Source organism: Pempheris klunzingeri, chromosome 6, assembly GCF_042242105.1.
Source record: "Pempheris klunzingeri isolate RE-2024b chromosome 6, fPemKlu1.hap1, whole genome shotgun sequence".
In the NCBI taxonomy this organism is placed as follows: domain Eukaryota; kingdom Metazoa; phylum Chordata; class Actinopteri; order Acropomatiformes; family Pempheridae; genus Pempheris; species Pempheris klunzingeri.
In genome coordinates this window covers 12757194-12782170 of record NC_092017.1, presented here as the reverse complement: position 1 = coordinate 12782170, position 24977 = coordinate 12757194, and the positions used below count along the sequence as shown (strand labels likewise).

Here is a 24977-nt window from a genome sequence, read left to right as displayed (position 1 = left end):
ATTCACACAGCATGTCAATCATAATGGGAATAGGCTGGCTAAAGACGATGGTTGCCAATTCTAAAATCATGAAAAGAGAAAAAGATATTTTAAAGGCAATGTTTTTGTACCTCTCCACAGGTAATACGTCCTTTCAGCCAGAACTGAGACAGGCTGCAGACCTAGAAATTCAGTCATCGGATGAGTGTGAGAGGAGCACTTCACTCCTTAATCCATGTCCGCCTTGGTGCTCTTTCTTCAGATATCACGGCGCTGTTTCTCCAGGATCCAGCATCACCCGCGCCCTGTCTGACAGTGAAAGCCAGAGCTCTGGATGGTCCAGAATCAATCCCTAATTTCCTCTAAAACAATCAGGAAACCTGAGACATATAATACACCAAAGTGTCAACAGCAGAGCAGACTCCACACTGGATAGGGTTTTATCTATCTGGTGAATAGCCTTTCCTCCACAGAGGTGGATGTATAGGTGCACTCAGCTGGTACTTAGGAACAATGTCATCACTCCGATTCACTCTCATGTAATGCTAGCTCCCCCTGCAAACCATGAAACCAAGATCCCCCTCTCCTTTCTCTTTTTACTCTTTCTGCTCATCACAGTGTGGAGACGCAATATCACTCTTCAGCCATGCATGCAGTTGCCACGGAGACTGCTGTGGATACTGTGCTGCAGCCAGGTCCCCTGCACTGCTGGCTTATTGTCACTACAGGAGCAACGTTTTTCCATTCAGACTGGAGGGGTAAATCCTGGTGCATCTGCTCAGAGCTCACGGGGTGAAGTTGTTTTTTTGTCAACTTTTGTCACCTCAGATTTTACCTGAAATGAGAGTACAAGCACAATACTCGACACTGAATGCTTTGGTGTATAAATTCTCTTCCACACAAACATGGAGGCCCAACACAGAAGCAGGGTCAGACACAGTGCAGCACACCTGGAGCAGTTTCACGTCGAATGTCTTCATTTGGTAGGGCCCAGTGAAGTGCCAACACACAAGCCTCTGCTTTCTCATCTTTAACTTAAGTTCAAACTGATTACCCAGATGCAGTTACAGTTTAGCCCGCTTTGATCTCCTCTAATCCCAGTGATGATTTGTAGTTGGGATTTGAAGGCCTGAGCTGGCAGTTGCCAGCGGCCACAGTAACTGAGAGGGTCGAGAAGTGACATGTGCAGAAAGCAAACATTAAACTTTAACAGGCTCTAACTCTCCCAGCTGCTGCTCTAGTAACCCGAATCCGTTGTTAGCAGTTACACAAACACATACGGTGCACATCCAAACTTAAGTGATTTATACAGCGTGTTCAAACCGATACGCACATGTACATGCTTTCTGTCTCTAACACAGAAGCATGCCAGGGGTCAGAGAGTCACTTATCAAAGCAGAGGGCCCTCTGAAGCAGCAGGGTTGTAATACAGCTCACTGCTGACAGGAAATGATCTCCGGACTTAACTAGCCTTTCAAAGGAAATGGAGCAACACAACTTTCACGAGCAACTGCACTGCAGCTCCTCTACTAGAGGAGCAGATACACGTACTGTGCCGCAGCTGCAGAGGTCATAGTGTTATCATGAAGTAGCCCGAGCTAAGACGGAAGGTGGAAGTGTGGAAACAAAGTGCAGTCGCTGTGACTTCCAACCCAGGATACCCATATTGATACGGACACGTCTGCTTATTAACCACAGCTCCAAGACCTGACAGTGTAAAGAAACTAAACCAAAACCTTGGATTGTATACAAATTTTATTCTCGTTTGTTTTAAAAAGCACAATATTTGATATGAATAGGGGCTACATTTAATCAAATTTGGTACATTTACAGAAATTCAAAACTTCATTTTGGATTTTTACGTTGATTGCTTCACGAATCAAAATTTAAGAAAAACAAAATAGCTTATGAACTGTACAATCAAATCTCAAGGTAGGTAAGGTGAAAGGTGACTTGAGAGTAGATGATGTTGGTGTCTTGGTAAGAAACAATTGGGCTGGTGCGTCCTGGTGGACCAGTGGTCGAACAATGTTTATCTTGTAACTGTAAAGTTCATGTTTTGAGTCGGCCAGAGACCTTTGTTGCACGTCAGTCCTCTTCTCTTTTCTTATGTTTCCTGTAAACCTCTACTGTACTGTCTAATAATGGCAAAAAGCCCCAAAAAATGTTAAAAATGAAAAACATTTGAGCTTATGTTTCAGTAAAGCATATGGTTAGCATATGTCTTTTTCCAGCAGGACACCAGCACGGGAGTTTCATCAAACATTTCAAATAATTGGGTTAAAGCTTGCTATGAAAGAAAAAAAAAATGCCTTTGACAGCACATATCTTTTGTTTGAACTCAAAGAACCACAAGAGCAACAAGTAGACTGTATGGGCGGGCAAAGACAAAAAAAATAAAATAAAATAAAATGATATGACCTCTAGCTACAAATAAATACCACAGATAGAAAATATAACAAAATATTTTGCTTAAAGTCAGGTGTAATTACAAACATAAATACTTGATTATTTCTTCTAGTGATAATAAAGGCAGTACAGTGAATAACAAAGACGCTATGGTGCCTATTGGTGACTAGGAGTCTGGAGGAAGAAGAACAAAAGTCTGGAGGACACTAGCTTAATAGCAATCATACACAGTCATATCCACACACACACACACACACACACACACACACACACACACACAATTCAAAACAATCTAACACCGTGTAGCACACACACTCACACAAAGTCACACTCTCATTCTCCAGACTCCACCATCTCTTCCTTTCAGGCTGAGCAAGTCCCAAGTCTCTCTTCTCTTTCCATTCACTAGCATATTCACAAATAATGTACAATTTGGAGGTGGGTATGGCTTCACTCTGTGAGCGTTTCTGTGGACGACAAGAAAACAGGACACACATTCATTATAAGATCATCTTAGGTGCTGATGAAGCTTCTCTCACTAAAATAAAAATGTTTTACTAGGTACCAGGAATATTTCAAAACTGCAAATAATTATTCTTAAATGCTGTGATATGGCTGTCTGGATGGGAGATTAAACCTCATTTCATTTTTGTAGTTTCACTACAACATATTCTATATAAGCCTTGACAAAGTCGATATTTTTTTTTATTGTCAGTAAGTCGACAGTGTGACCAGTATAACCAGCCATGTACTGTAGCTTATTCCTCAGTGACATAGACCTCCATTGTTGTGCAAAAACAGCAGTGATAAATACTTAAAACAGCACCCAATGTGTATTCATCCACATCTAAAATTAGTCCCTAATAAATGCACTAAGTACTCCTGTTTGAGTGATGTTTGCTAAATACTACAGTGCCCAGTGGTTTTAGGTGTTTTTTAAACACAAAAAATGTATATTTATGATGTATTTAAAGATTTTATTTAGTAGAAATGAATGATCTTGGGGCTAAATGCTACAAACAGGGTAGGGAACTCAGCTAGTATTGAGTGACAAACCAATGCATTGTTGGTTTTGGTCTTTTCATGGTATTTGTTGACAATAAGTAACATATAGAAATAGAACACCACCAGCATTATTCAGGAAAGCACTAGACAAAACACAGAAGACCCAGAACCCACAGTCTGATTTAAAAAAAAACATCAAAAACATCAATGAAGCAGCCCGTACCATCGCTCAGGGGTGTTTTTTGTGTCCAGTGTGGGTAGCTGGGTATCTGCTGGCAGGAGCACCTTCTGCCCTACATCTTCCCCACCCTCAGGAAGGTCAAAATGGTCCCCTCCCTCTGCATCAGCAAGGAAAGGCTCAGAGTCTGGGTCATATTCATAGGAGTAGTAGGAAACTTCTGCCATGGACCCCTGCTCCTCTTCACCTGAAGAGATCGGGGGTAGGGTGAAAATGGAGGTGCATTAAATCACATGCGAGATAGTAGAGACCAGGCCATGACAAGGTAGCCTTTGAATGGTTGATCACAATATCTGATATGCGAGGAGGAATTACTTGATTTAGCTACTGAAGGTTAAAGAAGTGGTGTCATAAAGACTTAAAGGTACCCTGTGGAGTTTTTGACCACTAGTGGTGTTAAAATATGTGTAATGTTGTATTCGATGTAGTTACTTATGGGTTCCTGTCTTCTCAGTTCTTGCACAAGAACACACATGCACATGGACGATCCGATACACATTCCTGCCAATAGCTTTCTTCTATTCCACTGATCTACAGGTGGCGATAATGCACAAAAATATTTAGCAATGGGCTGGAAAAAGCAGGAAAGAAGAAGGCAGCTAACAGGAAAACATAGATAAACATAAACAAACACGAATGTAAATTAGCTAGTAACAAAAATCTGCTTTGCAAGTGTTTTATGAGGAAGGAAATGCATTTAATGTGTTTATTAGACCTCAGCGTGACACACAATGCTCTCTGTTGAGACACACTTAATGTAACCCAGTGGCGGGCCGTTCATTTTCCACCTGGGCCTTCAGTGGCGTCCTACCTGAATCAAACCACCTCTTAATACCATCATTATGACGTCACGGCTATAGAAACCATCAATATTATACAGAAAGGCAGTATAACAGGACGCTGCCTTGCAGACAGGTATCTCATGTTAAGAGAATGAATGTCATCACTAAAGCAAGAAACCCAATTAACAGAATTCAAACACTGTAACCACCGACTGGGCTCCAAACACAGAGTCGTTCAGTTGCCAACACCAGACATTCTCAGCAACACAATCTGCTCCTCTGAGCCTGTAAGCCAAAGGTACCGCTTGTAGTTGCTGACCTGAAAGTGGCGGACGAACCCTTTTCCCGGCTGGGACAGGCTTGCTAGCTTCGGGGTGGGCCAGCATTTCCTCAAAATGTCCAGCTTTTCTTGGAAAGTCCGCCTTGAAAATGGATTTCTAAGTAGATCTGCGACCAAATTAACATCTTCTCCTCCGTCAGCCATTGTGGGTTAAAAAAAAACTGCTATTAATACTTACGATTATGATAAAGTTTTAGCTTGTGCAGGTCGCTACAGGTAAGAATCGCTAGCTTTGGCTAAACTCTCTGACCAGCCAATCAGAGGACGTGAAAATACTGACGTCATCGTACACCTGCTAGAAGGCCCTGGGGTCACCAACTCGAAATCTGATTGGTTAAAGCAACAGTTTCATTGTTATGTATTTTAAACTACGGGCGCCTGCACTTTTGATTCTGAAGGCCTCAGGGCAGATTTCTTTGACCCTGGCAACACATGATGGCTGAAATATGATTGGATAAAAGTTCTAACATAGACATACACTGCTGGAAGCACCACAGAGACGCGCTATGAAATGAAGAGCATAGACTATTAGGAATAATCTAAAATGATTAATGGGAAAATATTAAAACGTAAATCAGTGATTGTGAGTTTAGGCCAGCAGAGAAGGCCTTGCTGGCCCTGACGGCCCACCACTGATGTAAACATAATTTTTGTTTGTTCCTATCATAAGAAAACTCCACAGGGCACCTTTAATATCCTGTACCTGAAGCTCTTGCAGCAATACCCCATCACAGACAGTAGGGGTCCCTCAATGCTTAAAATGTTGTATTCTCACACAACAGGCTACTTCAAAGTCACTCTTTTTGAATAAGGTTATAGCTTTATTAAGTGGTCATTTTACCATGAGTACCTACTACGAATCCACCATGATCGGATTTTACTTCTTTAAAGTACAAATTTAGGGTGAGGTCTAAACACACACACATAATATGCAAACATTTGATTCATGAGGTGGGAAATCAAAAGCTCACATCACTACAGCATGTGCATATGAAAGGATATTTAATTTCAGATGAAGCCTGCAAGTGTGCATCCATTATACTGTACGTTGTCCTGTGGTAGAAGTTCACTAATAAGACAAGTCTGCACAGGGACGTTAATTCCAGAGCTTCAGCTTCCTTTACTGTTCCAGTGGAAACTGTCATTTCCTTGGCAGCACCCGCCTTCACCTATTACACTCTCAGTGCACTTAGCGGGCATGTTGTCAACATTATAATGGTTTACAGTGACAGTGTGTTTACAGTACTCATTCAATCTAGTAAGGCCAGGGTTATCATATTGTAAGTGTGTGTGTGTGTGTGTGTGTGTGTGGAAGTGTAGGTGAAGGTGCATTTTCCATGCGTGAGCAAACATACAAACAATACCTATATGTCTGTGTGCATACACACATACATACATACACATATATATATATATATATATATATATATAAAAAATGTGTGTGTGCGCATGTGTGCATGTGAGTGTGTGAGTGCATGACAGCATTCCTGTGGTGAGTGTGAAGCGTTAGCTTTTGTACTAAGGAGACCTTTGACTGAGAGCAGCTTTGTGAGCTCCAGCTACCGGCAGCTTCAGGCTGGGAAACAAGTCAGTGCAGGCTGTGCCACATCACACACACACACACACACACACACACACACACACACACACACACACACACACACAGACACAGACACAGACACAGACACGCACACAGACACACACACAGACACGCACACAGACACACACACAGACACACACACACACACACACACACACACATTCACGTAAGCAGACCTTAATGTTCATTATCTGTAACAGCTCACATGTTACCACATGCAGTCCATGCACACACACAGCATGCATGTGCAGGATGCACACTTGTGCTTCTTGTGAATGAGTGCAGTGCCTTTTTAGGTTTTCTTTGCCAAATGTAACACAGCTACATCCTACATCCACACGCAGCCAAACATCCTATCAGGAATTCTCTGGCTGCCACTCTGGAACTCTGGAAGTGGCAGCTGATCTAAGCTCATGGCAGAGCAACAATCAAGCCTGCAGTGTGAAACCTATCCACCTATTTATCACACCGATTGTAGACATGATGTGGTGGCAGGGGAATGTGCTGCCACACACCCCACCTACGCATCTATTTTCCTCTACTTTCTTCTCATCCTTTCTCTCTCTCTACCCTGCTGTTTTTTCTCTTTCTTCTTTCATCTTGGCTGCCAATCCATCCCTCTTTGACTATGTTTCTCCCCTTTCTTTCCTCAGTTTTACACCCCCACACAGCCTTTCATCTTTTTGTCTCTTACTCTTTCTTCTTCCTGCCCTTGTGAACTCCCATTCTCCACATTACAAAAGAAAACACACACACACAACTTACTAAAAACGCTATATGCAAATTACATGTCTTTAACCTCGACTCTCTACAATTACTTCAGCTCACCCTGAGGCTGAACTACAGTGGATGCAGAATCAGATTGCATTCCTTCAACAATCAAAGTTGTAGCATTCAGACAATGGATGAATGCCAATTGTTAGAACCTGTGCATAATCAAGACACTGTCAAGTGAAGTAAAAGCTACTGTAGGCATGAAATATACAGAGGAGTCCTGCCTCTGCTGCTGGGTACAGCTCCATCTACAGCTGCTGGGTAGATGGAGGTGATGCAAAGCTGTGTATGAGCAGGGTGAGGTGTGGTAGATGAAGTTACCTGTGTGTACAGGCACTGAGGGCTGCTCAGTTTCCTGGTTTGCAATTGGTTGCCTGTCCTCCACCGTGGTCTCCACTGGAAATAAAAACACACACACACACACACACAAACACACATTGGATTATTCACATTTATGTGGCTGCCACGGCACCTAAAAAACTAGTAATGAATTCAACAGAGTTTCACTGTTGCATAATCTAAATACTGCCCAGAAGCATTATCCACCCCACTGAGCAACACTTCTTGGCAAAACAATGATGTACACTCAGTCTCAACAGAGCCCTGCATTAAAATCTTTCCAAAAATAGCAGGGGCCAAACCATAGCCAGAGGGGCCATGTGTGGAAACAAATCGTATCTTTTTCCTTTTCAAAACAGGGAAATGGTGGCATGAATCTCCCCCACACAACCATACACAAACAAACAAGGTCAGGGAGCTTGAAACAAAACTACAATTCTTTTGATAATCTACAGCATGAACCACTTGGCACAAACTGAGGTCTTTTCCCACCAAAGTTTTGTCTATGCCTTTTCCCAATCTGCTCCGCAACATGAAGGCTCCTTTGTTGTTGGGCTGTGCGTCGGAAAGGAATGTGACAAGGATTTCAAAGGGCTGGACAAAAGCACTCTGTCATTTGGAGAGTGCCCTGTAATACAGCAGGGAGCGAGAGAGGGTGGGGGGGCACGGTGGGTAGCTCTCCTCAGAAAACTCATCCAGTAATCAGCTCAACACCTGAACAGCTGTTTCTACAGCTCACATCACTACGCACACACAGATGAGCATAGAGACACTCGCACGTGCATGCGAACAGAAACCCATACAGATGCATGCGCGCTGGACATGTGGACGATTACACGCACTCACATTGAGTTACAGCAAAGCCAACTGACTGTATTAGGTAAAATGCACAAGGTCACAAGAGAGAACACACACACATGTACTTGTGTTTTCTAAAGGGAGCAAAAGTTCTCGTTTGTGCTGTCATTGTCTGCAAGTTAAAGATCACCTACTGTATAAGTGAAAAGCATAAAGTTAATATCAGCTTGAATAGAGCAGCTGTTCGATACCTGATATATTGAATTTCATGCACACAGTAAGATGTGATAAGTAGTACTATGAGATTGTGGTTGTTTCAAAATAAACTGATATGTAGACATCTAAGCAATAACTTCACATCTAGCAGTGTTCACATTAGGCTGAGTTCCCGTTTTGTTTCATTTAATTTCTTCTGCCGACATTGTGTGTCCACATGTTAGTCACTTTCCTGCTTGCCCTCACCAATCAGTGGTGAATGTCGTATTTGTCCCTCCAGCGCCACTTTCCGTAATCCAGAACCTGCCATAGCAGTTTGCTAAGAGCAGTTGAGTTAAAAAACATGTGGAATTAAGACTTGTTCATGTTCGTGGACCTCCAACAACAACTACTCGACCAGCTGAGCTCATCTCATCTTCGCTTGTTACCATTTTTCTGTCGATAATTTTTCATGCATGTACCTACATAGTTATCTACTTCTATACAAGAAGATGCTGTCCACCTTCTCCAGACCTACTGGAATCCCTGAACAAATCTGAGACACGGGTGGAGATGGAGCCAGGCTTTTGGAGTGTAAGCAGCATGAGTGAATTATGGAGCCTGACTGTTATAAGACTGAAGCACAGGTGATGTGTGATAATAGAGCTCTTACTGTGAGGACACTGGGACAGCGGAACCTGCTTGATACGCGTCCCGTTTCGACAGGCAAACACCTCCATCTGACACTGGTTCTGGTAGAGCTGCCCGTCTGACCCACAAACTGGCTCCCCATCGTAACCGCAGTCCCTGTAGCAAGTGCAACGCTCAAACTGCTCCTCCTCCAGACAGCCAAACACATTGTTACACTGATTTGCCTGCACAAAACCTGCAGAGAGGAAAGAGTTGTTTTTGAGAGACTGATGGAAGTGGAGTGTCTTTGAATTAATATGCACGTAGCTTAAGTCTCACCTATCCACTGATTGGTTGAGCTTTCAACCTCATTGCAAGTGGGTCCATCACACAGCTCCCGAGCCAGCGGACTGCTTTCGCTAACGTTGTAGAACCGGGTGGCCTCGAAGGCTGCATGACAAGCACAGATCCACACCAGCACGTTCACACATCCACACACACAAAACAATGATGACGCTCACCATAACTAGGTCATAAACTTTTAAAAAAAAAGTCCCATTTCCACAAAAAAAGAAACCACTTCATAAATCATGATGAGTTAGACAGTTTTGTAACTCTTTAAAGAGCAGTACTTAAAATATTCATCAGAGGCACACCTGGTTCGTAGTAGTCATAGATCTTGACCGGAACAGGCGCTGTCTTGCCCACAATGTATTCCCTGACAGCTTGGAAAGCCACACACGTCATGCACTGGCTGGGGATCTATGAGGGGGAGACAAACAAAATATGTACAAAACACCCAGAAACACATATCAATGTGAAACAAACACAAAAGTCTCCCTAACCCTGTACAAACACTGGTGAGTAACCCTCTGCTCATCCACCATCAATACAGTATCCATCAGCATGACTGCAGCGCTGATGGACACAACAAGGAGGAATTTGGATTAAACTCACCTCATCAAAGTAGAACAACACTTTCCTCCCATTCAGCTCATATCGCTTCAGACCTACTCGCTTGTCCATCAGCAGCTGTTGGGGAAAACGCAACAAAATAAAGCTCAGTGTGTTAAAAAACACAACAATAAAAAAAAAAAACATATCTCTGTCTCTTGTGTTTTATCTGTCAGGATGAAGTAAACACTATAGCTGATGCTGAAGAAAATAAATGGTGACTTTAGGCTGTAACTAATTAGCAGTGCAAAATGCACATTGATGCAAGAAGAACATACGGCTTGTAGTCAAGCCGGCTGTACATTTGATTCTAACATTAATGGACAACTAGTAGTAATGGACATGGAAATGGACATAAATAGTAATCAGCACCACAGCGGACTGGACAGCTCCGTCTCATGCTAACCAGGATTTACTGTTGACTGAGATTAAATATGAAGTGTTGCAGCAAAAACCCTGGGTTGGTTAGAGTAACCCTGAGCTAACATGTCCTAATTATCCTAAAAGCCATTTAGACATGTTGATACTAAGGAGCATCCAGCTTTGCACCGTCCTGAATCCCTTGTCTACATGCACAGTTCGTGGGTGCATTTAAAGGCACTATTTACTACAGTGTATAAGTGTTCAGTACATGTGTGAAAGAATCTTTTAAAATCTACCAAATCAGTTCCTGAGGTCCTCTTACTGATGACTGAGAGCATCACTGTCGGTTCAGCAGACACACAGTTCACTACTTCCTTATTAAAAGCTTTTGAAAATACAATGAAAACCACGGAAACAATCATGATGTGGTAAATGTCGACATATGAGTTATTAACCTTAATAAACTGCTTAGTCAGTGGCTACTAATCTTCAAACTGAACTGAACGGTTCGAATCAGCAAAGTAATTCGGAATTTACACCTCTTGTACAGTGCTCTTACCACCCAATTGTCACATGGTCTTCATTTTAGTGTGCTCTGTGGGCCACAACTGGAATGCAAACCATATGCACTCTACCATGAGATGACGGCCGAGGTGGAAAATGTACAGGTCACCAATCATGGACTCAGCTACGCCTATATTAGTCGAAATCAACAAGGGATCATAGCGTTCCTCTGGGATCGCCTAATCAGTGTTTTACACTTAAAGAGTTTCTGGTATTTAGAGAACCTTATGCACTAAGGTATAGTTGGGTCAGACATGCATGACCATATCTAGTAAATATTAGTGTATGAATGAGTAATGGGGAAGCTGTTTACTGCAAATTTGAGTGTGTGCATAAAGAGCCAGCAGAGTTAATTCCCCCCACGGGGAGATTTTTCATTCTGTCAAAGGTGGCAGCCTTTGGACAGCAGGGGTTTATGAGGTGCTCAGCCTGAGCTGGCGCCACCGAGACACAGACACACACATACACTGACACACACACATACACACACACTCTCTCTCTCTTACACACACTGCACAATTGGTCTCTCTGTTTATAAAAGCATTGTTTGTGTATCTAGCAACTAAACATTGCCAATGAACTCCCTTAGCTCAAATGTTATACCCATAGTGTGCTCTGAGTAGTTAAACAAAGCTCATTATATTGGGTGATAAGAGGCCGTGGCTGTGGTAGCTCCCAGTCAGTCACCGGACTAATCATTCATGACTACAGCTTCCATGAAAGCAACTAGACATGACTGTAGAAGCCAAACTTGCCACCATAAATTGAGGAATGTAAGTGGCAGTCAGGCAGGCAGCAGTAAAACTCCAAGGGAGGCCAGCAGGGGTGTAAACTGAGCTTGTTAGCCACTACAACTCAGGTCAGCCTCAACTGACACACTCACAGCAGTATATGTGTGTATGTATGTGTGTGCGTGTTTAACATCTCCCCAGGTAGCCAGAGAGGTGGCTTTTTTTAGAGGTGGATGCCTGCAGACTAAGGCCCTATAACTGTCTAGTAATGAGGGACAGGCTTCTGATGGGTGGCTTGGGAGCTGACCTTCATCCAGCCCTTAAAAGCTTTACATCCATCCCATGTCCTCCTTTAATCCAGTCCTCTGTTTATCTGTCTCTTCCCTCTGTCCTTTCCAAACTATACACATTTTCTCTGTACCTCACAACGTCCAGTGAGGTATGTGTGGTCCAGAAAGGCCCGACGGCCTCTGACCCTGAGATATTGTAACCCCACAGGCCCTGAGCTAGCTGGTCTTTCTCTTATCATACCTAAAAAAATACCATGAAAAGGACCCTCACCAGAACGACCATTCCCGTGCCTCTACTACATACAAACACATGCAGACACATGAAATACATTTGCATGTGTGTAACACGCTGCACTTAGAGGCCTTAACCATTTGAAGGAAGTCGCCTTATAACAATGGAAAGAATGACAGCTAACGCTTCTTCCTGCTCCGACAAATATTTACACAACATGTTCCACTGTACCATAGGAATAATGTCCATGTCCAAAGTATGGATGTATTTGTTTGTGAGAGTATATTAAGTGCTGCATCCTGTGTGGGTGTGAATGTGTACACGTGAGCCTGGAGTTTGCAGATGATTCTACAAAGGAAACAGGAGGAGTCCGTTGAATTCCATGACATACTGCTTTTTGTCAACTGGCCACCAGATGTGGACGCATCAGTTTTTCTTTCTACCTGCCTTTCGATTTGGGCACTTACCTGACCACTTGCCCTGCCTGTCTAGCAATCTGTGAGCCCCTGTGGCTAACAATAATAGCCAACGAGTATCTATGAGTCTGTGTATGTTTGGCATCATGTACAATCTCTAAACATTTGGCAAAGTGTGTGCACGTGCATTAATTTGATTACGTACCCTCTCCAGACTTTCAACATCTGCTCGGAAACCAGAAATCATGGGAACTTCTATGACGGCCATGTTAGACGAGCCTGAATGGAGCCACCTAGAGAGAAAGTCGGGGTCAGGAGGGAGGTGTGAGGTACTTAAAAGCAGAGGTGTGCATATGTGCGAGGCCATCTTCTTTACATATATGTGGTTTGTGGTCTACCTGGCACAGACTTCTAAGGAGATATGGAAATCCAGTTTGTCCTGGTGGGCTGCTGGGTCATCGTCATCAATGGGGGCCCGCCGCTTCCGGTTAAGCTCAGAGCGGTTGTCAGCACGGCTCCGGGAGCGTGAGGATGGATGGCGGGAAGACGAGGAGGAGGAGGGGGGCTGCAGGTGTCGCTCCTGAAAAGGCTCTTTCAGGTCCACCTTGAGCTGGAAGGCTGGCTTGGATACTGGGTCAGGAAGGTTGTAAGACACATCAATCTGCAGACACGGAGAGAATTGGGGGAGTGCTGTATTTAAAGAGGAGAGGCTTTAAATGCACTGACTACATCTCATTTTCTATACCGCTTATCCGTCAGGGTCGCGGGGGACTTTGGGCGAGAGGCAGGGTACACCCTGGACTGGCCGCCAGCCAATCGCAGGGCCACATACAAAGACAGACAAACACTCACTCTCACACTTTAAAGTTACCAATTAACCTAATGTGCATGTCTTTGGATTGTGGGAGGAAGCCAGAGTACCCGGAGAGAACCCACGCTAGCATGGGGAGAACATGCAAACTCCACACAGAAAACCGGGATTCGAACCCAGGACCTTCTTGCTGTGAGGCAACAGTGCTAACCACAGCACCACGATGCTGCCCCTGACTACATCGAAAGGGGAAAAAAAGCAAAGATGGCCAAGATTTGTAATCATGGTACCCAGCTATGACATTAGTTTTTCCTAAACACTCACTTTGATTGGACTCTGCTATGCCTGATGAATTCACATTTCCTGTCACGTTTCGGTTTTTGTTGTTTGGAATTCCTGTACTGAAAAGTTATTTTCAAGGAATGCCACAAGTGGTCTGTAAGACTGAATTATTGCAACTATTTGATGGATTGCCATGAAAGTTTGTACAGATATTCATGGTCCCCCGAGGATGACACCCACTAGTTTCCCTGACTTTTCACTAAAAAGCCAAAAATGTCAACTTGCTGGTGGTGCGTAAGGAAATGTCTCAACAACTCTTTATTGAATTTTGAAGAAATTCATGGTCCCAAGAGGATTGAACTTAATGGCTTTTGTAATCTCCTAAATTTTCCTCTAGTGCCTACTGGAGGTCAAAGTTTTCAAAGTTAATAGATCATATTCATCTCACATATCAAATATCTCAATATCTAGATGGAGTATTATTATAGTATAATTCCCTGAGTTTTCCTCTGTTGCATCATTTACTCTCTCGGTTTTGAGTGAAATGTCTCAGTGATTATTGGATGAATTGCCATAATATCTTTTTACACCCAATGTCCCACATAAGAGTGAATTCTAATAACTGTGCCAACTCCCCCTAACTTCTATTGCTAGCATTAGGTCAAATTTCACGAATTTCATTTCATTTCATGTACAATACTTAGGTTGGTGAATGCAATTAGTTTTGTTGGTATTTAGCCATAAGCCAAAGCTGCACTTTGTGTTTAGTGGTAATCAACAAATGTAAGCATGTTGACGTCAATATTGGGCTCAAATATACCAAATATTTGGTATGTGTTTCAGGTGACTATTTGTAAAAGAAAAAAAAAAAAAGAAAAGAAAAGCATAATAATTTACAAGTTTTGGCATCACCGATTGGAAACAAACTACTCAAAGTTCAAATATTTAGGACCTCCAGCCTTGAAAAGACTAGAAAGTCAGGAAAAAAAAACCTAGGCAGCACTTAAAAGCATAAACCACAAATCATATTCATTGGCCACAAGACATGCATTCAGAAGACTACTATTTCAGCCTGAGGACAACTCACTGCTTTGACGCTCTTTTTAATTTCACAGAAGATTATTATTCCCAGAGCTGTACACATTCTGAATAAATCATCCAGTCTGATTTGAGACCTTTGCAAAGCTACTAAATAATAATCCTGAGGCACAGGACATACACTCATCACATACAGTACGCCTACAAACACACACACACACACACACACACACACACACATGCAGGCTGCTTTGATTGCCCCACTCCTGTATTTCATTAGAGCCCAGGTGCTGCTGGCCTGAGGGGCTGTCAGAGGGGTGTGTTGACGCACGGAGAGGTGTGGATGGAGAGAAAGTAGAGAGGAAGAGGGGTGTGAGGAAAGATATTGTGTGTTTGTGTGTGAGAAACTGAGCCGAGGAGCGCGAGTTGGAAGATGTTTCAGGCACTGCACAGCAGAGAACAACATCCGCTGCTATAACTGGCTCTGCCTCAGTCAAATCAAGCCATATCTCACATACAGATTTCCCCAAAATGGGATTCTAAACATCTTTGATCACACATGCTTTTTCATTTAGGTCTTGTTTGGTTTTAAAGTAGAAAAAAAACATTTAAACGTGTGATAAAAAGAGGGGAAAGAATATGATCCAACAAAGAGGAAAAATGTTTATGAAAGGAGTTTTTGTTTGTCTGTGATATGGTAGGAAGTAAACAGCATCCTGTCCAGGAGATCACAGGAATCAACAGGAATGGTCAACACATTCCAAAACAACTGGCTAAACTCTCCCAGCTTACTCCAATTTGCAGGGAGGAATTTGGGCATTATGGGGCGTTAGGAATGGGCCCGACTGTACCTCCAGATTCTTGCTGTGAGCCGATGAAGAAACCATCGCATTATCATTCCTTTTTTGGACAAAACTCAAGGTTGCAAATGTGTCTGTTTATGTGAGTTTACACGTGCGAGGGCTACAATACCTGCATGAGACAGCAGCCTTCTCCTTTAGCGCTGACAAAAAGGCCTGTGGGGATACTGGGGATCTGAAAAAAAGAGAGAGACAGAAGAAAGAGAAACAAAGAGAGTCAGAGGGGGCAGGGAGAGGTGAATGAGTCATTTATCAAGTGAATGAATGCTGTAGGCTGCTGCACTGCCACAAGTGGTTCCCTGGCTACTAACCAGCAGGCCTTAATTGCCCCCAATTAAGCTGACACCACTAATCACAGCAGAGGAACATGCCCGGCAGAGAGAACGTACTGCACTCTCACCTGAACCACTCTGGCTGTCTGAAGGAGCACTTTTACACACACGCACGCACACACAGCAGTGCTGACCTGACGCCACAGTGCCCTGGCTAAGGCTGTTCGTGCCCACACTGTCAAGTTTGTAATGTGTGGGCAAACAGGCCAATAAAACACAGTTATTAAATCAACAGACCAAGAAGGTGCTTTTGGGAAATCCAGCCCAGTTAAGCCTGGTTTGGTTTGGCAGTGTGAAAACACCCTGGCTACTAAACAGCCGGACACAGAAACACAGAGATTAATGTTTAATGCCAGAGTGTGGCTCTGGTACGTAGTGGCTCATCAATCACTGCAATAAAGAGGGAAACGTTTCTAAACTGTATTAAAGCGCTGGGGTTTCTCTTGAGTGAAATGCCCCCTCTGCAGTACTGGCAATCATTAGTGGAATTGACAATAAATGCAAACAATCAAGAGCATTGCAAACCGATTGTCGTGCCTCATCTGCACACAAAAACACTGAGGAGCATGCCTGCTGTAAAAAAATATTTATATCTGCACTGTTTTCATGGTTGTGATTACCTTGGCGCTCTGAAGGAGTTTCTTGTTGTCCCTGTTGAGTTCAAAGGTCTCCTGGAAGTCGAGGTTGGTGGAGGCCAGTGAGATGGTGAGGTTGACCCCTCCTACATAGGACAGGATGGCGTACTCTGACAAAGCCTGCAGAGCTACACAAGTGTCCTGCACAGGGGTTTAAGAACAATCTACTTTACACTTGAGTTTTGTGATCGATAAAATGTATTTAATCCTTATAGATGATACCCGACAAGACACCAACTGCTGCATTAGTAGCTGAAAAATGGCAGAGAATAACTGCTTCTTACTAGATGGAAAGACGCTGCTACGAGAAAAATAAGACGCTGAAATAAAAGACAAGAAGCCAGAGACACAAGGCTACCTGTGTGGAGGAGAAGCCACCCAAGGCATTCCTCTGCTGGGAGAGCCATTTGACCACAGGCAGGGCAGAAGCCACATCCCCTAGGAGAGTGTAGGTCAGTAGACCGTAAGCTGTCATCTCCACCTCTGCTGACACCACTGAGAACAAATCAGAATTAATAGTGAAGTACCTTATTTGGATTCTGCATTTTATCTGGGGGCATCAGACAGTATGAGATCTGTGCGGCTGGCTGACAGGATGGCAGTTTACAGCTGACAGAAGACTATATATATACATACATATATATATATATATACATATATATATATATATATATATATATATATATATATATATATATATATATATATATATATATATATATATATATATATATATATATACATACATATATATACATACAATCGTGCTGTGTACCTGACTGAGAGAGGCCGTCGCTGAAGCCCATGAATGTGTCCTCATCTGTCATAGTGCTGCCAGTCAGACTCCAGTGGGTGAGTCCATCTAGAAAGACAAACAAAGTGAGATGAAGACAGAGAGGGCGCAGGGGCGGCATCCTGTATCATATGACTCATTGTATCAATATCCTAATTGTCTGAATCTTTCGGCAACTATGCAACCAAACCCTGTGCCTTCATTGCACTTGGGGAATAAAATTATTGTGATCAAGTAAGAACATTTTTGTGCTCCCTTAAAACTCTGTCAAATCTGCCAAAACTTGCAGAAAGTTTCACTCAAGCAGAAGAGAAGGAAATGGCCAAAAGGAAACCGACAGTGAGATAAGAAACAGAGGGGGAAGGGAGGAGCGGACTGAACTACTGCTGAGGACTACGGCAGCTTCTTCCACAGTTGTTTCTGCTCTGTGTCTTTTGCCTGACTACTTGCTCAAACTGCAAGCAGCCTTAGGGCAGGAGGCTTAAACTGTAAATCTGTAATGGTTTTGTGCTGTTGCAAAGCTCAGATCAAGGAAATAAGCCGTATATTTCTACATTTCAATATACTCTCACAGTTTTTCTCATGGTGCATTAGTCTTGTTGTTACAGAACTTACTTTCATTCGACATCTGGTCTTTGTTTGTCACCTGGTAAAACATCTGTTGTCCAGGTTACTAAGCTCTGAATGTATGGACCTCCAGTGACTTGCTGATCAATGTGATGAGTGTGGCAGTACCTTGTGTGATGGCCATGTGGTTGAGGCGGCGTAGGGCCAGCGGGGCGTAAGGGCTGCGTAACAGAGCCAAGGCGTACGCAGACAGAGCCGTGGTGTAAGGGTCATCAGCAGAGTAGGTGTTGCTCTCCAGGAAATCCTTGGCTTTGGCCACTGCCACCTTCTCTTCCTGGACCAGGCAGAACATCGTGTAAGACAAACACAAATAAACACATGATAATAATAATGACCAATAGCTTGCAAGGCACGACAGAGGTGGACTTTTTAAGCAGTAAAAAATTTGTTTTGATTTCCTGAATTTAATGGCACATTTGCAAGCACTTGTTCATGCTTAGTTTAAATCTGTAAATGTGTCAATCAAAATGCTGTATTGGAAGAGCTGCTTTTGTCGAAATGTGGGGAAGAGAGTCCCCCAAACTTGGGCCAGAGACTAAGTGTCAATCTTCTCCGTCCAGGCTCTAAGTTTTTCCAAGTTCCAAGTTTCCTCTTACTGCATTTTTAAACAAAGTATAAAAGATTGTACATTTAGTATAAAATATGATATTCAGTTACATTTTAGTTACATTGCTTCATGCTTATTGATACGTTACATACTTGATCAACACTCCTGTCATACTAACCCTCATGTGTCAATTCCTACTACATCTTAATCAACACTTAATCAATACATTATATTTTAACCAGCCAAACTGAAAAATTCTCAAAGCACCATTTAATACTTACAGTTTGGTATACAGTATACGCATAGATGTAACTATAAAGTACAGATAGTTGTGTGACCAAACTCACAACCTTCTCCTCTACTCAGTTGCAGTTATTGAATAAACATTCACTTTGGCCATTAAAAAGTTGAGAGTTGACTTTCATCTCATGCAGATGTGACCTTCCCTCTCATCGCTGAGATGATAGGCCTCCAGAGCCACTCACTGTAATTGCAGCAGTCATCTTTTAATTAAGTGAAATTGGAGGGGGGGTTGAAGGTTCAGCTTTGATGTGAAGGATACCTTTTCAATTTTTATCAGTTGTAAAAGGACAGACTCTCAGAAGACGCCCTTTGGGATAGATAGCAGAGGAGAGGGGGAGAGACAGATGGATGGAGACGAGCCAGGGAGAGGAAATGCTAAATAAAGACTCAACTATGTGGACAAATGGAGAGCAAAGACAAAAACAATCAGAGGTTTAGAGGCTGTGCTATTGCCAGAGTAAGCAATACATGCTCGATTTCACCAGAGTTATGTTGTAACTCTTCCTTTTCCCATGTCTTTTAGTGATTGAACAGCACATATGGAGCCGATGTTTAATTATTGCGGATGGCTATTAGTGAGAGAGGTAAGAAAAACAGAGAGAAAAATAGAGCAACAGGGGAAAACGCAGAAAGGAGATAGGGAGGAATGCAACTGAGGTGTCTTTCGTAGAACTTAATTGTCTGTGCACGTCAGGCTAAATCTTTTGATGTAGTCCAAAACGTGATTAGATATTAGATTAGCAGCACTGGGGCATAACAAATATGAGTAGGCTGACTGCCAGCACATCCATCTTCACAACTATCAGGAATGTAGCGATACGTCCACACACGACCTGTACTCGGATTCACAGCAGGCTGGTAGGATGGGCTACAGCGATGCCTGGCTCAAGGAGGGTAGGCAGTGCATTACGTGTTACTCTTAATGATTAAAGAACTTGATCCTTTTGACCCACTGACATCATGAATCAGTTTTTACACCACTGCATCTGCTGTGGGCGACAGATCAGGCAACACTTTTAGCTTCACATTTAAACCATCACATTAAGCACTGTTTAGCGCAACAGTGACTGTGTCAGTCACAGTCACTGTTGCGCTAAACAGTGCTTAATGTGACTGCAGTGCTGAGGTGTTTTCTTGGACTGCTTACCTCTGTGGTTATCCCCGTCTCCAAGAGAGCTGCTACCACATAAGCTGTAAGTGAGATCTTCCCATGGATCCCTCCCTGTGGACAAAAGCACATTAGCTTTCAGTTAATTTTACATGATCGTGACCCCTCGTCTTGCGCAACTCACAGAACTCTGAGCAATATTTCATTCAAAAATGTATCTCATTAAACCACATGAATTCTGGGGCAGCTATGGGGTTGGCACGGCGTTTGGAAATACCCACCTCTTGAAGAGATATCTTTGTAACAACACCTCAGCCTTCAGTTTTCCCACAGTGTAAATATTTTGGGATATTTTGCCCAGCAACGACAACAGAGTTTCCTCAGCGTGGTTAGATGGCACATGAACACGCTACACTTGTATGAATCTAGATCGCCTTGCATTGTTATATTTTTAAAGAATCGTAGGAATGTCACACTAATGGTCCAGTTCAAATCTACATTGTCATTTCCTCAGACAGTAATAAGCAACTCACCTCCTTCATCTGGACTGCTCCTAAATGACACATAATGGAATTGCGACTTACTAAAATATTGATGCGTCCATGTTTGTCCCTGCCTTTAACCTCACCCCCATTCTGCATCCACCAAGACACAAGCCTACCTGCAGGTCTTTGTTGAGGATGCGCCCCATGGCGGGGAAGGAGCCATCATCTCGCTGATGTTTGATGAGCCACGACTTTGCTGCACGAAGCTCCTCGGGGTCAATGAAGATGAAACCTCGGGACTGAGCAAAGGATTTCAGCACAAATGCCGTCAACCTAGAGGGAGAAGATGGAGGTGGAGGGGTGAGACAGATAAGGATGGGTGAGGGGAAGCAAAGGGGAAGGAGATAAGGGAGGAGAGATATCTAAGATTCTTTAAAACATGCGAGGGCAAATCCCGAAAAATACTTAACTATCAAGAGTTTGACGGCAATCACTTTTTCAACTGAGTGAGAGGTTTTCCAACCAGTCACACTCTTTCCATCTGTCAACAGAGGGGGAGGGGGGGTGATAGGGAAGAATGTAGATGTAGGGATGTTTTTGTCAAAGATAGTGGGAGAAAGCACTGGTATGTATAGATGGATCTGAGGAAATGGAAAAAAGAAAGGAAGTGAGGAGGGGAGCAGATGGGTGCGGCAGGGTTTGATCACTGCTACAGGATGCGGCAGCTGTGCCATTGAGAATGTGAAATCTCACACAGGCCAATCAAGTATCTTTCTGCATGTATGCTGGACATTTCCCAAAAGCATTCCGCAACTTATACAAACACGGATCCCAGGGACGGAGGTTGTGTATCTGGCTGGCCTGGGAGTGCAACTGAAAGTTTATGAGCTGTGGTTTTAGTGGGCCATGGTGGAGAAGGACCAGTGGAACCACGGAAAAGGCCAAGGTCAGTCCTGGGGGACACAGCTAAGCTAATAAACACACACTCATCCATAAACAACAGACCTCCCGGTAGTGGTCGAAAGCTGCAGTCTTTGGCCAGCAACTCCTCAGTGACAGCGAGGCATTGCATTACAGCACCCTGATCACAACTGACTTATAGGATGAGGCAAGATGCTTACCATAAAAAGAATGAAACACAAGATGGAAATGAAGAAATAAACAAACAGGTCGTGCTCTAGTTTCTCAACACAGCTCGTAAGTGAGAGCACAATCCAAGAGAGTGCACCAGGGGAGATGAATAAGAAAAAAAAGAACCTTGCTCTCATAAAGCGAAACATTAAATCTTCCCTGACTGGAACCTGGATGTTATTCCTCCCCAGAGATAAAACTAGGGATAAACCCACAAGCCCACTGGAATTTTTATAATGTTAAGTAATATTGTGTCACTGGCTTTAAATGTCGGCCCCCGGGGAAAGGTACTGGAAAGTGTAAATATAATTTAGTTTTAGGAAGGAAGGAAGCACTAGACAGGCTCGTTTCCACCATTCGGCCCTTGGCTGGGGTCACCCTCTCCGGATTTCCCCCCTCCCTTCTTCTTTCTCCCGTTCTGACTTCCCACTTCCAAATCCCCTCTCTGAGCCACCCTTATTCCAGATCCATGCTTCAAAGGGTAGATCTGAAGGATTTTTTCTTTAAAGACAATACATGGGTGTGCTCCATGATAAAGCCTAGGTTGACAAACTTAAAGGGGAATGTTATGAGCTGGATTTGGAGCAAGTGTTCCTCACTCCTGTTGAAGTGTTTTTGCCTTCAGCTATTGATACATTGCTGAAGTGTTGTTTTGGTTAAAGCTGGATTAAGTCAACATATTACTAACGAGGGGTTAGGGTTAAGGCAGTGGTGGGCCGTCAGGGCCAGCAAGGCCTTCTCTGCTGGCCTAAACTCAGAATCACTGATTTACGTTTTAATATTTTCCCATGAATCATTTTAGATTATTCCTAATAGTCTATGCTCTTCATTTCATAGCGCGTCTCTGTGTCTCTGGGCTGGGGTGCTTCCAGCAGTGTATGTTTATGTTAGAGCTTTTATCCAATCATATTTCAGCCATCATGTGTTGCCAGGGTCAAAGAAATCTGCCCTGAGGCCTTCAGAATCAAAAGTGCAGGCGCCCGTAGCTTAAAATACATCACAATGAAACTGTTGCTTTAACCAATCAGATTTCGAGTTGGTGACCCCAGGGCCTTCTAGCAGGTGTACGATGACGTCAGTATTTTCACGTCCTCTGATTGGCTGGTCAGAGAGCTTAGCCAAAGCTAGCGATTCTTATCTGTAGCGACCTGCACAAGCTAAAACTTTATCATAATCGTAAGTATTAATAGCAGTTTTTTTAACTCACAATGGCTGACGGAGGAGAAGATGTTAATTTGGTCGCAGATCTACTTAGAAATCCATTTTCAAGGCGGACTTTCCAAGAAAAGCTGGACATTTTGAGGAAATGCCGGCCCACCCCGAAGCTAGCAAGCCTGTCCCAGCCGGGAAAAGGGTTAGTCCGCCACTTTCAGGTCAGCAACTACGAGCGGTACCCTCGGTTTACAGGCTGAGTCGGTGGTTAGAGTGTTTGAATTCTTTTAATTGGGTTTCTTGCTTTAGTGATGTCATTCATTCTCGTAACATGAGATACCTGTCTGCAATGCAGCATCCTGTTATACTGCCTTTCTGTATAATATTGATGGTTTCTATAGCCGTGACGTCATAATGATGGTATTAAGAGGTGGTTTGATTCAGGTAGGACGCCACTGAAGGCCCAGGTGTAAAATGAATGGCCCGCCACTGGGTTAAGGGTAGCTGCCCTGAGGCTGCTGAAGCTGAAATGATGGATTAGGTGCTACTGCTGCTACTATTGCAAACAAACTTGGAAATTAAATCAAGACACCAGTAAAATGTTAGCAAATGTCTGGCTGTGGCAGAACACATCTCTATTACCATTTGGTGGATGAATACATATTTTAAATTCTGAGGATTACTTTTGAAGGCCATCTGTGGATGATAGCTTCATGTCAAGCTTGCATGACGTGCTGAACATGCAGACTATAGGCAGCTTTGTTTTTTTTGTTTGTTTGTTTTTTTTACACATACAAACCTCTTCAACTTAATGTAAGTTGTGGCAAAAACTTTGGTTCAGGACTGCTAATAGCTATTAGGTTAATACAGCAGCAGATATCAGTTCTTTCGATCTCTGGTATTCATGCCCCCAACCATGCTAACGCTGTCAGATCAGTCTTTGGGCAGACACAAATGCCATGCCAGCCTCAACATGTAGAGCCAAGGCCTGCGACTGTCAGAGAAAATGAAAAAAGAACTGCCCCACAAAATAATTATATGAGCAGCACACCTTTGACAAGTTTGTTAAAAGCATTTTTTTGGTTTAGCAGCTTTCTTGGCTAGCTAAAATGGAAGAACATACGGACACTTGAGGGCTTTGTTTATTAGAAAATAGTTTTTTTTAACTATGTTTGCAATAGAGTTGAGGTTTATGCACTTTGGCCTGGTATTATAAAATAGGGTATGAAGGTTTCAGAGGGGGGCAGCAGGCCTGCAGTAACCCAAAAAACCTCCACACGTCACCACAGAGGTATGCAAAGGAACATCTCTGAACACACATTACGTCGAAACTTATAGCAAATGGGCTACAGCAGCAGAAGACCACTCCATGTGCTACTCCTGTCAGTTAAGAACAGGAAACTGAGGCTGCAACTGGGAAAGGCTCACCAAAAGTGAACAGGAGAAGACTGGAAAAACATTGTCTGGTCTGATGAGTCTCGATTTCTGCTGTGACATTCAAATCGTAGCAGCGGACTTTGGCGTAAACAACATGAAAGCATTGATCCATCCTGCCTCAGCGGTTCAGGCTTGTGGTGGTGGTGTAATGATGTGGGGATACTTTCTTGGCACACTTTGGGTCCCTTAGTACCAAGTGAGTATGATTTAAATATCACACCATAGCAGAGTATTGTTGCTGACTGTGCCCATGCCTTTAGGACCACAGTGTACCCATCTTCTAATAGCTCCTTCCAGCAGGATAACACAACAAACCACAAAGGTCAAATCACCACCAGATCTCAGTCCAACAGAGCACATTTGGGATATGATGGAACGGGACATTTGCATCACCGAAGTGCTGCTGACAAATCTGTAGCAAGCACACGATGCTCTCATGTCAATATAGACCAAAATCTGTGAGGAATGTTCTTGGCACCTTGTTGAATTTTATGCCATGAAGAACTACAACTACAAGATGTACCTAATAGAGAGGCTGGTGTAGTTCAAAGGGCTACACCAGGGGTCGTGGTTATGTTATGAACGTAGTCAATGAAAAGTCTTCAGAAGTATGGCAGTAAAAATTGATGCATGTATGCAGAAACCCACAAAGCAACAATGTTCCCTTAAGTCTGTGTTTGAAAAAAAGCAGGTAGGTCTTATTCAGCTCAACGTGAACACGAGCCAGGGGTTAAAAACATACTCTATCACCCTTATCATTCGCTGTCAGTGTCTCCCTGATTCTGAATTGCTTTAAG

At 43.2% G+C, this 24977-nt stretch overlaps 1 protein-coding gene across 1 annotated transcript in view; it reads right to left on the bottom strand.

The window, feature by feature from the left end:
* Positions 1-1744: 1744 nt before the first annotated feature.
* The window catches only part of cpamd8 (C3 and PZP like alpha-2-macroglobulin domain containing 8), a 46420-nt gene continuing 23187 nt past the window's right edge, over positions 1745-24977 (bottom strand). Inside the window, exons 29-44 of the mRNA XM_070832514.1 lie at positions 20637-20793; positions 20015-20089; positions 18126-18291; positions 17373-17459; positions 16956-17092; positions 16583-16738; positions 15743-15805; positions 13038-13300; positions 12845-12932; positions 10047-10121; positions 9746-9851; positions 9429-9539; positions 9133-9345; positions 7449-7523; positions 3617-3818; positions 1745-2855 (exon numbers count right to left, since the gene is read on the bottom strand). Of these exons, the coding sequence (XP_070688615.1) occupies position 2855; positions 3617-3818; positions 7449-7523; positions 9133-9345; positions 9429-9539; positions 9746-9851; positions 10047-10121; positions 12845-12932; positions 13038-13300; positions 15743-15805; positions 16583-16738; positions 16956-17092; positions 17373-17459; positions 18126-18291; positions 20015-20089; positions 20637-20793 (1975 nt within the window). The 3' untranslated portion in view covers positions 1745-2854. The remainder of the gene's footprint in view (positions 2856-3616; positions 3819-7448; positions 7524-9132; positions 9346-9428; positions 9540-9745; positions 9852-10046; positions 10122-12844; positions 12933-13037; positions 13301-15742; positions 15806-16582; positions 16739-16955; positions 17093-17372; positions 17460-18125; positions 18292-20014; positions 20090-20636; positions 20794-24977) is intronic.